The sequence below is a fragment of the Varroa jacobsoni genome, unplaced genomic scaffold (assembly GCF_002532875.2).
Source record: "Varroa jacobsoni isolate VJ856 unplaced genomic scaffold, vjacob_1.0 scaffold_265, whole genome shotgun sequence".
In the NCBI taxonomy this organism is placed as follows: domain Eukaryota; kingdom Metazoa; phylum Arthropoda; class Arachnida; order Mesostigmata; family Varroidae; genus Varroa; species Varroa jacobsoni.
The window spans coordinates 1-14,206 of NW_019213167.1; the positions used below are offsets into that span (position 1 = coordinate 1).

A 14,206-nucleotide genomic window follows, 5' to 3' on the forward strand; every position below is an offset into this window, starting at 1 on the left:
TTACAGTTTTTACCTGTTTATAAAGATAATATTTTTTCGTTTCCGATTTATTAATTTTATAAGTGCTTTATTAATTAGACAAGCAAGCGAGTGATCTAGGATTACAATGAAAATTTTCCATTTATAGTATTATATTTAAATAAATCATTTTTTATTTTTAGTATGTAAATAGCTAGCCTTTTGCAACTAATGTAGAATGGAATATTAGCTATCAATAATATTTTTATTCTTATAAACCCATGTTCTATGTCTAATTACAAACGTATATAACAGATAACAAGATAATATATTTGCTTAGATCACACAACATGTGATAAGATCGATATAAACTAAGATGGCGCCACATCTAAGCGTTGTCCTCATAAATGTATTTTGTAATAACTAGTTATATTGATATTTACAACAATCTATATCTAGTGCCTGCTACTTCCTATCTCTGAGTCTGTTGTGTGCATCTGCTAAGGAAACTATAAGAACAATGTTATAATTATTTGTGAGTTCCGAGAAAACAGATAGCCAGTGCTTTAATACTAGGAACGGATGCTTCACAACGAAAGATAACTGTTGGTATGAGTACTTCTATTAGCTAGCGTTGAAGAGGATGCACGCATGCCTCTAATGGGTGTATTTTAAATTAAATATTAAGCAAGAAGATTCGCAAAAAACGGCGTCTACTAAAAACGTATAGTTTATCTTAAAACGCTACTGGTATATTCAGTACTTAGTGATTATGCTACACAATTATTACGAAATTTTACATTCAACATAGACATTTAACCGGTGACCAGCACCGAGAGAAATATAGCAAGATTGTGATCTCATTTTATAGATCATCTGCGAAGATAAATAGGGCATGCTTTCATTAGGTAAAAATTATCACGTCATGACTATAGCACTCAACATAAACTGTTAGATCCGATAAAGGATCGAAGACAAAGGGAGCTGAGTTTCGGAGAAGCGATCGAAAACAAACTATATACAATAGACGAGCTTTGTAATGGTGGTATTTTTGTTATTATTTATTATGTAGGTGATTGTCGACATAAATACGAAGAATTAGCCTTGATTCTAAGTCACTCGTTTTACTAGCACCATTTGGTGTAGTTTGTCCGCAGTAAATTTTGGCATTTTCTAGCCAGTAGTATGTAATAGCTTTTAATTTTGTTTAAAATTAAAAATTATCGTTTACATTCACTTTACGTGCTTGAATCAGTCATTGTATAATGCTTCACTGAAGCTGTATAAACAGCAAGTCATAATTTACTCTGCGTAATTCTATAATAATTTCAGTCAGTTATGATTATTATTAATAACACACTGATTGTTGTAGCAAATGTTAAATTCTTACAAATTCGAGCTTCTGTTTGAAGAACACATCATTTATGTGCCATCTGCGAAACCCTATCAATAATACCTACAATTGTCCACCTAACAAATTATATTCATTATTATATATTATATTCAATATATATATATATTCAATATATATTCAATATATATTGTATTCAAATTATATTCAACTGACATGAAAGCAACCCATCATCGACGCGCAAGATTCGCCTGGGCATTTGGATGTCGGAAAGCATTTTCACTTAGGGCATCCATAGCAGTATCAGCATCTCCCACTAATGTCCACACATACGAAGAAGCTGTATAACAATGTACGCTAATTTACCATCATTAAATGTTTGGCACAAAATTATGATAAAACTACTAATGACACTAGAATAAGGCGCTACCTACAAGACTCACAGATTGATTAATTTCTTGTGAATAGACGTCAGTGTTAAGAATCTCGGTTATTACAACATCTAAGTGTCCAATAAACATACCGCAGAAATGACTGCAGGAAAGCGCACACCCTCGGACTGTGGTTGAGTCTCGTAGTTAAATACATGAGTATTGGCAACATTTGCATATCAGGCCTAATAATTAATATTTGAAATTTAAACTGTTGGCGGACATTTTTAGGCGCGAATTTCAAAGTGCAAGCGCGAAGTTCACTTTATGTTCATTTTATTTCTTGGGAAAATACATGTAGAAAATGCTGTGTTTTCTCGGAAGTTTTCTGTTAAACATCGCTTATAAAGAGGACGTTCATTTTCTAAACCAATTAATTAAAAAAGTAGTTTTTTTTTTGTTCTATGGTAATTATGTTACGTCGATTTTTAGCGCTGTCTGTTAAAAAAATTCGAAATTTTTTGACCGAATGTTGCATTTTCATGGCGAAGGAACTTTTCTTTTTTAGGAATAAAATCACATTAGCAGTATGATAGGGTCATATCGTCGAAACGTAGAGGTTTACCGTTTGTCACTTACCGCGTGAAAATAATCTTTAAATTTGAAAACCATGAATTTACAGACTTGTTCAATCTACAAGTCTCTAGCTAATAGATACAATAAGTCTATTTCCAACAGTCACAGCGCATCGGTGAGTTCTATCCTAACACAAAGAACAATGAAAAAGGCCTATGCCTGTGTTTACTCGATCAACAAGTTTTAGAATGTATAGAGTCACAAGATGATTTCTATGATTAGCCCGTCTGGAAATGACCGTTTAGCGTAAACCACTTAACGTACTTTGGTACTTCATATCCCGAAAATAAATTCGTCTCTTATTTAGGTACGCTGATTTCTTTCAAGCGAACTGGTGTAACCCGACAACCCAGCTCTTGTGGGTCATACGGGGGTGTCCCGTATATAGAAGATTTTGATTTCCAAATTCAATGTACGTATATTAGTAGCTTACGACAGCAAATTCGATTCGAAGTACAGAGGGCCGTTGTTACTATAAAAATGTATTTTAATTAATTCATATAATTTGTAATTCAGTTTGCTCATTTACGGACTAGTTTGTTTGATTTAGTTCGCAACCAATTTATTGACTAATAGACTAAGAAACATATAGGGCTGGACGTGTTCTAATATTTAGTGAGAGCTGTCTCTCACGCAGTATTGAATCGGCGAAATAACTATATAAAATAAACTTCTATGGATTGGTGGAATGAAAATTATTCTCTTTTAAGATGGCTCATAAGGAACTTTGGGATAAATGAAATACATTACAATAATTTTACTGTCGATATATGTAAGTCAGTCACTACATGACTGCAAGTAGAGTTGTTCTCTCGTCTAGCACTGGTGTAATCGGCATAAACGGCATAAAAAGACGTCAATACAAATGATTGAAAGAAACGCTTTATGTGACCCGCATCTCATTCTAAACTAAATTCTAACCTGTATATCTATTATAGACACTACAGGGAAGCATGGCGCTTCAGATAAAGTTGTCTGTATCGCTTCTATAAGTTTTGGCTATATGCGGTTGGACGAAAAGGCTGTTTTGCCGTACAGGGCTCCATTGGATGATTTAAACACCTTGCGTACTAATCTTGGGACCGGGAGAACGTCAAGCTTATGAGAAGTGTCATGACAACAAAGCATTTGATGGCATCCTAAGTTGCAGAAGCAATTTACGGGCAATAATAGGAAGCTTACTATTTTTTCATGATTTCAGATTGCTGTGCCGAATCGGAAAAATTAATTTTGCTGAGACAAGTGCTCTTGGGACCTTAGAATTGTTCAGAAGCACAAAACCACGCTATTGAACTTGCTTTGCAGTTCTATGTTAAAAAATCTTGTGATTTTTAGCTACTCCTTCACTCTCAAAAAATATATAAACAAACAATAAAAAAAATATTAATTTAGAAAAAAATACTAAGTCTTCGTTAGGGGCCTGATTTGAGACTACACGTCCTATTTATTCCACACCGCGGTAGCAAGATGTACAATATGTCTAGTAAAGTTACGAAGTATAACAGCTAGTAAAGTCAAGAAGTAAGGTTTTATAGTCTCAGTGGTGCTTACATAAATGTATGTGTTGTGCTTTGAAGTTACCTTTACGGGCGAGACTATCTACGGATTACGAAAAAGGCCGCTATTCCACAGTAACTGGGCGGAGGCACTTATTATTATTATTATTATTATTATGTTATTTCTTCTGTCACCAATGTTTAATTGCCATATCCCAATAACGATTTCCAGCTGCTCTATCTGCAACTGTACGTTTCACATATTGTGCGGACACGTTCCAATAATGGCCAGGCGATTTTTAATAGAAAAGTACATATCCTCCGGGTTAGTAACCCTTCCACGGGTCGGGGCTAAGTCTGAAGTCTTTCACCACTTTGCTTAAAAATGGTTAGTGACGATTTGCGCGCAGGATCAGCGCTAGACTATAAATAATAGTCTATAATAATAGAAATAAATAAATGCTGTGTGGTCCTCAATAGGAATCAGCCTCTAGACACGAAATGCGTCCACTTTCAACAGTACTTTCCTGTTTCACCGAGTCGAAATACGGCTTCTGTGAACATCTCATTATCTTTATAAGATCATGAAAACCGAATTACAAACCTAAAAAATTGTAAATTTCAGGCTACGTTCTAACTGATGCAAGTTTTCACCGGTTAAAATCTGTTTGTAAAATTAATACCTATCTATCATTTAGCTAAAAACATTACATTTCTTGTCGCTGCCATTGCTAGTTCAGTTGGACTCACGGCTCCTGGACAACGCTCCGCAACGTAGCAACTGCCTATAGAAGATGAACAACTAAAACTTAAAAAAACCAAGCAGCGCTTATCTCCACCAAGAACAGGATTGATTTTCGGAAACTTGTTGGACGCCATTAATCAAATTTATCGACCGAGTAAAGTTATAGCTGATTTTCAAAGTATCATCAAAGTCATACGCCAAGTACTAAACGTTACCGGCAGAAAGAGTTACTGATTATAATTGTAGTTTGTTATATTGGCTATCGTGAAAAGAATCGAAAAAGGATCCTTTACGGATTTGCCTGCAAAAACGTCCCTAGTGGCTTTGGCTACGACATTGTTATTTTTATTATTATTATTGACAGAAAGTGATGCGAATTTTCGCAAGGTTCGTTTAGTTCATTAAACAATAAACACCTATTTGTATGTTTATATAGAAATTATATTTCAATCGAGCTCATTTAGCATAACTAATATCAGAATTATATAGCACAGGATACTCGTATACAAAATACACTTAAACCGTATGCTGAATAATAAGTACAACATATTTCCTGAGTCCATTTATTTTTTATCTGGTAATCCTAGAATAGATGACTAATTATATGTTTATCTCTTTTTATAGAAATTTAAAAAAAAATAGCAAAACAATTTAATTTTTGCCAAAAATTTAGAAGTCCCGCATTTCCTCGTGTGGAAAGCCTTTCGAACTTAGAACCCCTGATCAATTAAAGCTATCAAAATTTGCAAAGACATTAAATTAGTATAGCGTACCCGTTTGCACTTTTTCATCTTCATTTGAAAAAAAAAAATAGCTACTAGTCAAAGCTAGGCTTCATCCATCGGCTAAGAACAGGCGGGAAATTGAAGACATCAGGCTGTCCCTCATGTCGAATGACCTGATTAAAATCAGACTGCCTCCAGCTAAATGTCGGCTGTTGGTCGTTGGTCGGACCACACTGGATTAACATTGCAAATTCTCGGACCATTGTCGAGTTGGTCACCTTTAGATTACGAAATATGGCAAACAACGATAATTTCCGTAAGAAGTCATTCACAGAATTAACGACGTAGGTTTCAGAAAGGGGATGTAGCCCTGAGCTATAGTTTCTATAATTTCGGTAATGAAAAATGCCTACCAATTAGGCACGCTATTGAGCAAAAAAAGAAGCTTCTTCGTACATTCCATGCGAAACGTTAGAGTACGACTTACCTTGACGTCAATAGCCCCACGCGGCCGGTGTCCAAGAGCGGGGAAGGGGTATGTTCCGTTGGCGGGGTTGAGATCACCTCTTGCAGCAACTGTGTTTTCGGCCGAGTACGGAGGGGTACAATTGCATTTTGAAAGTGGATCGTTTTTGTAATCGTTGTACCTGTGAATTAGAATTGAAGAAATAAGTTCTATTCGTAAAATTTCTATAAGCCGAACTGCGAACTGCAGAGGTATGAAATGAAAAATGAAAGGTGACTGCAGTGTCTCGAATTCTCTCGTAGTTTCTGACGCTATTTAGTTTAGGCGAAACTAACCTGAGAAGACGGCGGAGTCCCTCAACGCTAACAGCTTTGCCGTGATCGCGCTGGAAGATAAGAGCCCGCGCAGTCTTGTCGTAGGTATACCAGTCACCGTACTTCTTTACTAAATCCCATTGGCCGCTGATGTTGAAAATATCCGGGAAGTACCTGCGGTGCGGTGCGGCGCATAAACAAGTGTTAGGGTATCAATTACATAACGTTCACGCAATTCCTTGGAGAAAAGCAGACGTAACTTTTTAGACACATTTATAGTTGAGTGCAGACTTGAGCGAGCACAAAAACAAAATCAATCATATTAAAAATTGTATACTCACGCAATATTGTAGCTTGGCCAGAACCTGTATTTCTGCAGGAACCATGACATGTCCCGGCGTTGAACATAGCCCCTAAATATAGAACATGCATGGCAGCAGTTCAAATAGTGCCCATCTATAACGATTCGGTTTAAATGCGCATTGAATTACAGATCCAGCAAACAGTAATAACCATAGTAACAGCAAAGATGACTACCATAAGGAAACTAACGATATGATCTCTATTTCCAACATAGCCTCCCAAAGGAGTCTCCCAACTTACGGCATCTGTTCAAGAACGTAGAATGCTCCTTCTGGTAGCGGTTCTCCACTTCTGAATAAATTATAATTGAGTATCATCCACTGATTGTTGTATCTGAAACGCGTTGATGACGTGTCACACAACCGAGTTAGGTTTCAAGCCGTAATTCCCATACGATGACAAGCGCTGTCGTGCATAAAATGTTGTGAATAAGAGCGACGGCACGCCACCTGGCTCTTTGACTGACTCAATCCCCTGTACACTTGAGCTGTGAGGGATATTGTTAGACAGCATTTTACCCCAGCAGCCAGAAACCTAACCCCAGCATCTGGTCAAGTGGCTACCGCAGCCGAACAGAATATTTAACGTGAATAATTTTCCTTACGTACGTTCCGGAGTTGTTGTATGCGTATAGTTCGACCCATTCCTCACAAGAAGCGGCCAGACGGTTGGCAACGATATTTCGAATCCACGATGGAACGGTTCCACGCGGCGTAGTATAGGAATAGAGGTGTTTGTTGTTGTTCTCAATGGTTGTCTCGGTCACAACCTAAATAACATACGCCGTGTATCGAGAAGGCTTTTTAAATTAACATGTCAAACTGCAATATGAACTACAGCTGAGTCGCATCGTAAGTTAACATAACGGCAAACGGTCTTCCATTTACAAATAGACAGTAAATTATGAAGGCGTAGATAAACAAATTGCAATGGTCACAAAACGTTTCTCGTCAATGTAACTTTAATCCTAGCAGCTCTCCCGATTACGAGTGCTCCAGTGATCGAAAGGATATTTTCATTTAAGGCTAGATTGAATCTGCCGGGCATAATCAGGTACGCTTGTTGTATGCTAATACATATACTGATGTAACTTGAGCGGGAAAATCATGTGACAATATATTCGTTAATATCATCGTTTACGTAAACGTACCAGCCCACTAGACAGGACATAGAAATCATCTCCAGAGATCAATCGACCAGGATATGATGAGAATGCTGCGCCATTTCCAGGAACTGACTCGTCTTAAAAACAGCAATCATGACGTAAAAATTGAGCGTCTATTTTCGATTATGTGCAGTTATGCGGTTTATTTATTAGTGCAACCATGCTAAGACCTCTAGAGCTTGTTAAACTTCCACAATATCCCAGTATTTATAAAGGACGTGATGTCGTCCTTAGAATAACAAAATGTTAAAAGAAAGGGCTTAAATAATGGCATACAAATGTGTAAAACTCACTGCTATCGAACGTTTTGTGGTACTGAAATGTAAACCTCTTCTGTATACGTAGCATGGCGTTATAGCCCGTCCAGGTGTTATGGCCGGCGAGGAGGTCACGGTCTCCTTCTGTTAAAGCGATCAGAGCAGAGCAAGACGATTTTGCACCAGGCGCCTCTTCCTTCAGCTTGCCCAGTTTCTTTTCAAGATCGCAAAGATCACCGTGAAGATTCATTTGCCTTTACTCAGATATTCAGTTGATCACAAAGAAATATATTGGGTCGTCGAAGAAGTATTAAGCCCTTTTCTAGCTAGCCCGCTTTAAAGCCGTAGGTACCATGAGTTAACTTTGGCGCAGTTCAAAAGCTAAGATTTGGCACTCGTAGATGTGTACCAAAAAAAGTAGACAAACCTTTTTTTGGTTTTTTTTTTTTATTTAGCTTTTATTTAGACCTAAAATAGGATGCATTGAAGATCAGTAAAATTCCTGCAAGAAAACTTACTATATTTCGCAGTTTTATTACACATAAAAAAAGCACAAGTGCTACCGAGACCCATAAGAATATATTGACTGTTTTTGGTTATCTCAAGTGAAATGGCCACAGGATGCTTCGGTCGTTTTCACATTGCGAGAGATATTCCTCGTAGTGGATGATCAATTACGTAAGAAGTTGGTGATATTATCACGAAAGCTGAACACGGCTGAAACGTTAGTAGCCATGATATCGTCAAAGAACTAAACTTCAATTACCAAGTAGTTTGATTCAATAAGTTGAAGAAAGTTAGCTAGAAAAAGGTTCGATTTACTCGATCGTATTTCCATCTGCAGACCTCTACCGAAATTGATCGAATTCGGGCTATCTTTGAACGCGTCTAATCACAGATGATGAAAAACTGATTACAGTAGTAATGTTCAAATTAAAAAATATATATATACATGGCTGACACTGAAGGAGGTGATGCTGAGCGTGTGATGGAATTAGAAAGGGACTGTGCAATATGAACACGTCGCTGCCATCTGACAAAATGACGGATTCAAACTTCTGCTGTTACCATTCAACAAAATTAAAGCGAGCTCTTGAACGAGAAGTCGACTGGAACAAAAAGGTGTTATGCTGTATCGTGATAATGCCAGACCACATACATCTTCAACTGCCCGGCAAAGCGCGACAAAGTTTCAATGCCATTCACCATATAGAACGGATCTTGCGTTATCAGACGACGATACTTATTCGGTTTTTTTTTATCAGGACTTTTTTAATAGCGCTAATTCACTTTTACTGGGGAGGTGCAGAAATCACTTGTCGGAACTTTTCACCCGGAACCCACAAAAGTTCGATAGTAATAGGATTATGGTGTTACCGGAAAAATGACAAAAGGTCATCAGCTATGATTTTAAGATATAAAGGATGTTTGCTTTCATTTCACCTTAAAAGCAATAAAGTAAAAAGGCTGACGTACTCTAACGATCAGGGCGCTGCGGGCCAGATAAAAAATGCAAGTTTTCTTATCCTGCATGTACACTCTAAATGTTCTCAAATAAGTCACAGTCATAGCTGCTCGTCAATTTCAGAAAGGCTACTTCTGATTCAGAGCACATATCTCATATTCTGCCTTAATAATTTCGTACAAAAGTACACAGAATAAGCGATCATTTTCTTTATCTGTAATACTTACATGATATTAGAGATATTAGGGGTCAGGTTTTCACCGACGTAAACATAGTAATCTTCCATACGAATCCCCGATTCAATACCCGCGAGTTGAACTAAAACCAGACCAACCTATTTGATGATCGAACAGAGTGAATGCTTGATCAATTAATGGCGCTAGATTGTTATTTAAAAAAAAAAACAACAACAAACTAAATAAATGGTAAATGGATGCCCACGTCAGGTCAAAAAGGCATTACTTGTAAGCACACTCAACTTACGTGTCGGTCGATGTCTACTATGCTTTCCTATCTACTATTTTATACCAGAAAGGGTAGCTAGATGGGGATCCATGCGTATACGTCTGGATCATTTCGAAAACAACTTTAAATAGTTAGAAGATCTGTTTCTTAAAAAAATATTTAATTTAAACAGAAAAAACGATGATGATGTCAACGCCGTTTCTAGGAAATATGGCATTTATGCTAAAGCACATTGAAACAATATTCAATATATAGCCTTATAGGCGCTTTGTTAGCACACGGGTGGACTGACACATTACAGACACTAAATTAGACTTCGTTGAAATATTCTGTCTCACCTGGTGCCAATAGGGAACGGTAAAGCTGTATTTTTCTACCATCTCGAGCATGTAAGCTAAATTAGTCTGAAGGAAGAGATGAAGCTTTTCACAGTAGACGGCGTTTCTGTCACAGTAATCCTGATACTCATTTCTGCAACAGTAAAAATCAACACTAAAGTCAATATGACGTTTACTTTAACATGAGATACTCGTTTGAAATGAAATAGAGTTATCATTAAATGATCAACGGATCCTGTACACTACAACGGAGCAACGTTGCAGTTGCTGGGTGTATAGTGTACAGGCAGCTTTACAGTACTTCACGTATAACGTTGCCGGGAAAAAGAAAATATTTAAAAACTAATAGGAACGTTCATTCGTCGAAATACCTAAGCTGGTTTTCTATAGGCTGATTTATATTTTTGCTATTATATAAATAGCAGTAGCACCTAATAATAACACTGTACTCATACCGCCATTGCTTTTCAATTAGGTCTTTTGTAAGTCGAGCCTCCAAAAGGCCTGCAGCGTACGCCTGATGGTAGTCAAGGTAAGCTCCATTAAGCGAATTCGTGTGAATCTCGAGGAATCCCCAACTGAAAAGCTCACGATAAAAAGAGACAAAAACGATTTTTATTTTCACGACGTTGTAATGATAAAAATTTGTATGTGTATAGGTATTTGTACGTCTTTCGAACGTATAATCCACCATAGAGTTACTATCCCATGATGATGCAAAGGAATACTTCGAATTTTATTAGGTTAAGCCTTAAACTGGCCTTCACCCGTAATACTCTTTGTTTCGTCCGCAGGTAATCCAAAGTTACGGCACAGATTTGTCCTGTCGTTGTGGTGCCTTGGCTGGCAGCCACCAGATTACGTCATTCCTAAAAATTTAACGCTATTGTCCATGCCAATTGTCCCAAGAACGTTTTCATATAAAACATCCTAGATATTATTCGTTTAGTTATGGCCAACAAATCCGTCACTTTAGCTTTTCATTTATTTATTTAACGGGAAACATCGGGTGTGCCTGTAATTGTAATTACATCTATTAGAAAAATTAGGCTAAGTACTTTTTGCGTTTATCACCGTGACGCTTATTCTTGGACGGTAAAGTTCAACTACGGAATCTGTATTCAACTCAGTGGCAGACAAAGATGTTTTATTGATTTTTAAAATAGTTTACATAAACTTAGCGATCATCCTTCTCAACGTGGCGCATTTAACAACGGTCAGCTGCATAGGTTTTGTTATGGGTAAATCATTGATGTACAGTGATTATGACGTTCAAGCATTAGCAATTGACGCGACTGTTCTTCGTTTTGCTTTCAAAAGCCAGCTTGGCTACAAAGCTTATCCGAAAGTTCCTGACACAAATACAGGTGCTCCTTCGCGACGACCATTTACTACTATAAAAACCCTGTTTGTGGCCTTTCGTATCACAGCCCGTTTAAGCGTAGTAGCTGATGTCATTTGTTTACTCACTAAAAGAATGGCAGCAGCCAGAAAATGCCCATGCGGCCAACATCAGCCGCCCGCTCCTCACGTCAATATTGTTTCGTTTTGATCTACTTGGAGAGTTCAACACAGTGACCGTTATGCGCGGACAGTCACTAGAACCTACAGCTTAAAGGGCCACCAAGCTGGCCCTCATCAAGGGGCAAAGTCCGATAAATGACTAATCCATTCTCCCTTCTTTTGCTTGGACGATACTTATACGAGTGTGCATTCATTCGCATCGACTTTTGCAATAAGCAGTCACTAGAGTAGTACCCATCAGCCGTGTCATAATTCTGTTTTGCCATTGTGGTAAAAGGCGCACGCGGACCCGCCACTGCTGATATTTGTCGGCCAGATCAGCTTCACTAGACAATACATAATACATCCGTATGAACACAATCAACATGCTTTATTTTCGTACGTTCTTGACCAGAGGAGGAAAGCAGTCTAGGCAAAGGCTGAAATTCGTCAAAGCCTTACTTGTCCTTGCGCTCTGAAAAGTAGTCGTGCACGACGCTCACCGCAATAAAACTCTTAAATGGAACCTCAGTTATTGGGAAGATAAAAAATTAGAGCTACTGCGAATATATAAACAGTTTACCTAATCGTCACAGAGTTGTACATCATCGTGTTCTAGATTTGCACATACGCTTCGTCACGCTCGTGGCTTATGTATTCAAACTGGATACTGCAGCCGTCGCGTTTTTTGAGAAAAAAAAAAAGCAACATACGTTGGACCAGATACCTGCGCATACAACCAGAAGCATTACATCCGAAAGAAGGTTATTAAGATATTTTCGAGATATATCGACTACCATATAAAACAGGAATCTCAACTACACAAACACATACCTAATATATCTAGCCGTAGGATGGACCGGGTTTTGGCCAGGCTTATTTACCCACTAGATACGTAAATTTTTCCTACCAGCGAAGCCAAGATATTGTTCTGTGTCTGAAATATCCGTCCGCAGCGATGATAAATTGATTAATACCAATCGATCAAAGAAGGAAAGATATGGTTGCGTTAGAGAAACGAAATGTACGGACAGAGATTTCTGCAGATCTCGATTTCCTTGGAATCCATGTTGTTATCGTAAACGGTGCAGTGCATTCGAGCAAAATCTAGCTGCTTTTATAAGTAAGTTGAGTAACATGACAAAGATCATTCTTTGAATAAGTTATGTCAACGTTATTTGTATGTATGTTTAGTAAATTGGAGATGTCAATATAGCTTTACGGTAATTAATTTACTGGTAACCGGATTTACCCTGTCTCTGTGATGCTATCGTCGAATGTTCCTGTCGCAAGCGTTTCCTTGATCGGCTTTCCTCCGTTGAATTCGAAGCGGCCATTAGTTGAATCCCAGGTTACGTGTCCGGTGCGGATTGTAGCCTGATTTAGTCCAGCTGCCACCAAGACGAACCCCAAGATGGCCAACATGGGGATAGTGTCACTAGCCAATACTCGCACTTACTGTCTCAAAAAGAAGAGCAGATACTATTGACGCACGCTGATAGGAACACAACGTACCCTTCATAAATACGTTCCCAAAAGGCAAGAATCGCGTGTGTAACCGTAATGAAAACGCACTGGTACTGATTTTATCTGTTGTAACGTTGGAGCGTCTCCTACGCTAGGCGGAAGTGAGCTATCAAATCAGATACATTGAATGCGATTTGATCAAAGAGACAGAACCCTATCAGATAGATTACTGAGACTTAAATATCCCGCCTAGCTTTTCTTGCAGGAAGCTGGAGATGTTTAGGCAGGCGAACGTTAAACGAGCATAGAGCAACATATCACGCCGGTCCATTGAGCTATCAGGAAATCATCAGGATTGGCGAAGAAGCTGTTCTAGCGTATTTATTTGCAGTAACATGGTAACACGGCTCAATGGGGAAGGAAAAGATTTAAAGGATAACGCTTTCCGCCACAGCCGTTTACTAACGCCTGCATGGAGCGCTCGTCTCGAAAAAAGAAACCCAACAAGCTAGTAAATGCTAAGAGAGAGCAATGAACATTTTTGGATCACCTCACCGGCGTACAATACTGTATCCAATGTTCCACTTATTATATAGGTTAGATTTATTTCCGCGTGATATTGGTAACAAAGTTTATTTATATGGAATTTCACCGACAACATTTAGCGCCAATGTTAAGCGACAAGCAAATGGTTAGCGTACAGAATCTAGAGTTCTCTTAGGGTTACATTTCATTTTGGCCACTGAACGTCGAACGAAGCCTTATAGATTACGTAGGCACCAAGGGTGCGAATTTTAGCAAAGCACTCAATAATTCTGAATTGAATACATCTACCCCTAACTTACCAATTCTCTCATCGATTCGCAGTACCTTCGCCGCGGGCTCCTAATGCTATGAAGGTACCGCTTCAACTTAACTTAGTTAAGATGAATAGAATTAGCTATTTGAAATGTTGCCATCCTTAGATAGTAACTGTGAATTCGTTGTCCCCTAAATCACAGGAGATGGTCCAAGATCGAATATCGAAAGAGCTAGCTAATTAAGAGCCACCTCAAAGCTGACGCCTAGTTTTTGTTCTTCAGTGCTGGATATCTAGCAACGAGACAAACCTCCTGTTCAGT

At 38.2% G+C, this 14,206-nt stretch overlaps 1 protein-coding gene across 1 annotated transcript; it reads right to left on the minus strand.

Moving 5' to 3' along the window:
* Positions 1–5,081: 5,081 nt before the first annotated feature.
* Positions 5,082–13,429, minus strand: LOC111258792 (putative phospholipase B-like 2). Its single transcript, XM_022830322.2, has 12 exons — positions 12,871–13,429; positions 10,571–10,693; positions 10,116–10,248; positions 9,540–9,646; positions 7,884–8,101; positions 7,576–7,667; positions 7,034–7,194; positions 6,666–6,758; positions 6,404–6,475; positions 6,084–6,236; positions 5,770–5,929; positions 5,082–5,560 (listed from the first exon to the last, which is right to left on the minus strand). Exons 1-12 carry the CDS (start codon positions 13,041–13,043, stop codon positions 5,375–5,377), a joined length of 1,671 nt encoding a protein of 556 aa, XP_022686057.1. The 5' UTR covers positions 13,044–13,429; the 3' UTR covers positions 5,082–5,374.
* Positions 13,430–14,206: the final 777 nt, after the last annotated feature.

Coding starts and splice junctions, on each gene's coding strand:
- LOC111258792 (XM_022830322.2), bottom strand. CDS start 13,043: ATGTTGGCCATCTTGGGGTTCGTCTTGGTGGCAGCTGGACTAAATCAG. Junction 9,647..10,115: donor CCGTTCCCTATTGGCACCAG/GTGAGACAGAAT, acceptor ATCATCAAATAG/GTTGGTCTGGTTTTAGTTCA. Junction 7,195..7,575: donor ATGTCCTGTCTAGTGGGCTG/GTACGTTTACGT, acceptor TATGTTATTTAG/GTTGTGACCGAGACAACCAT.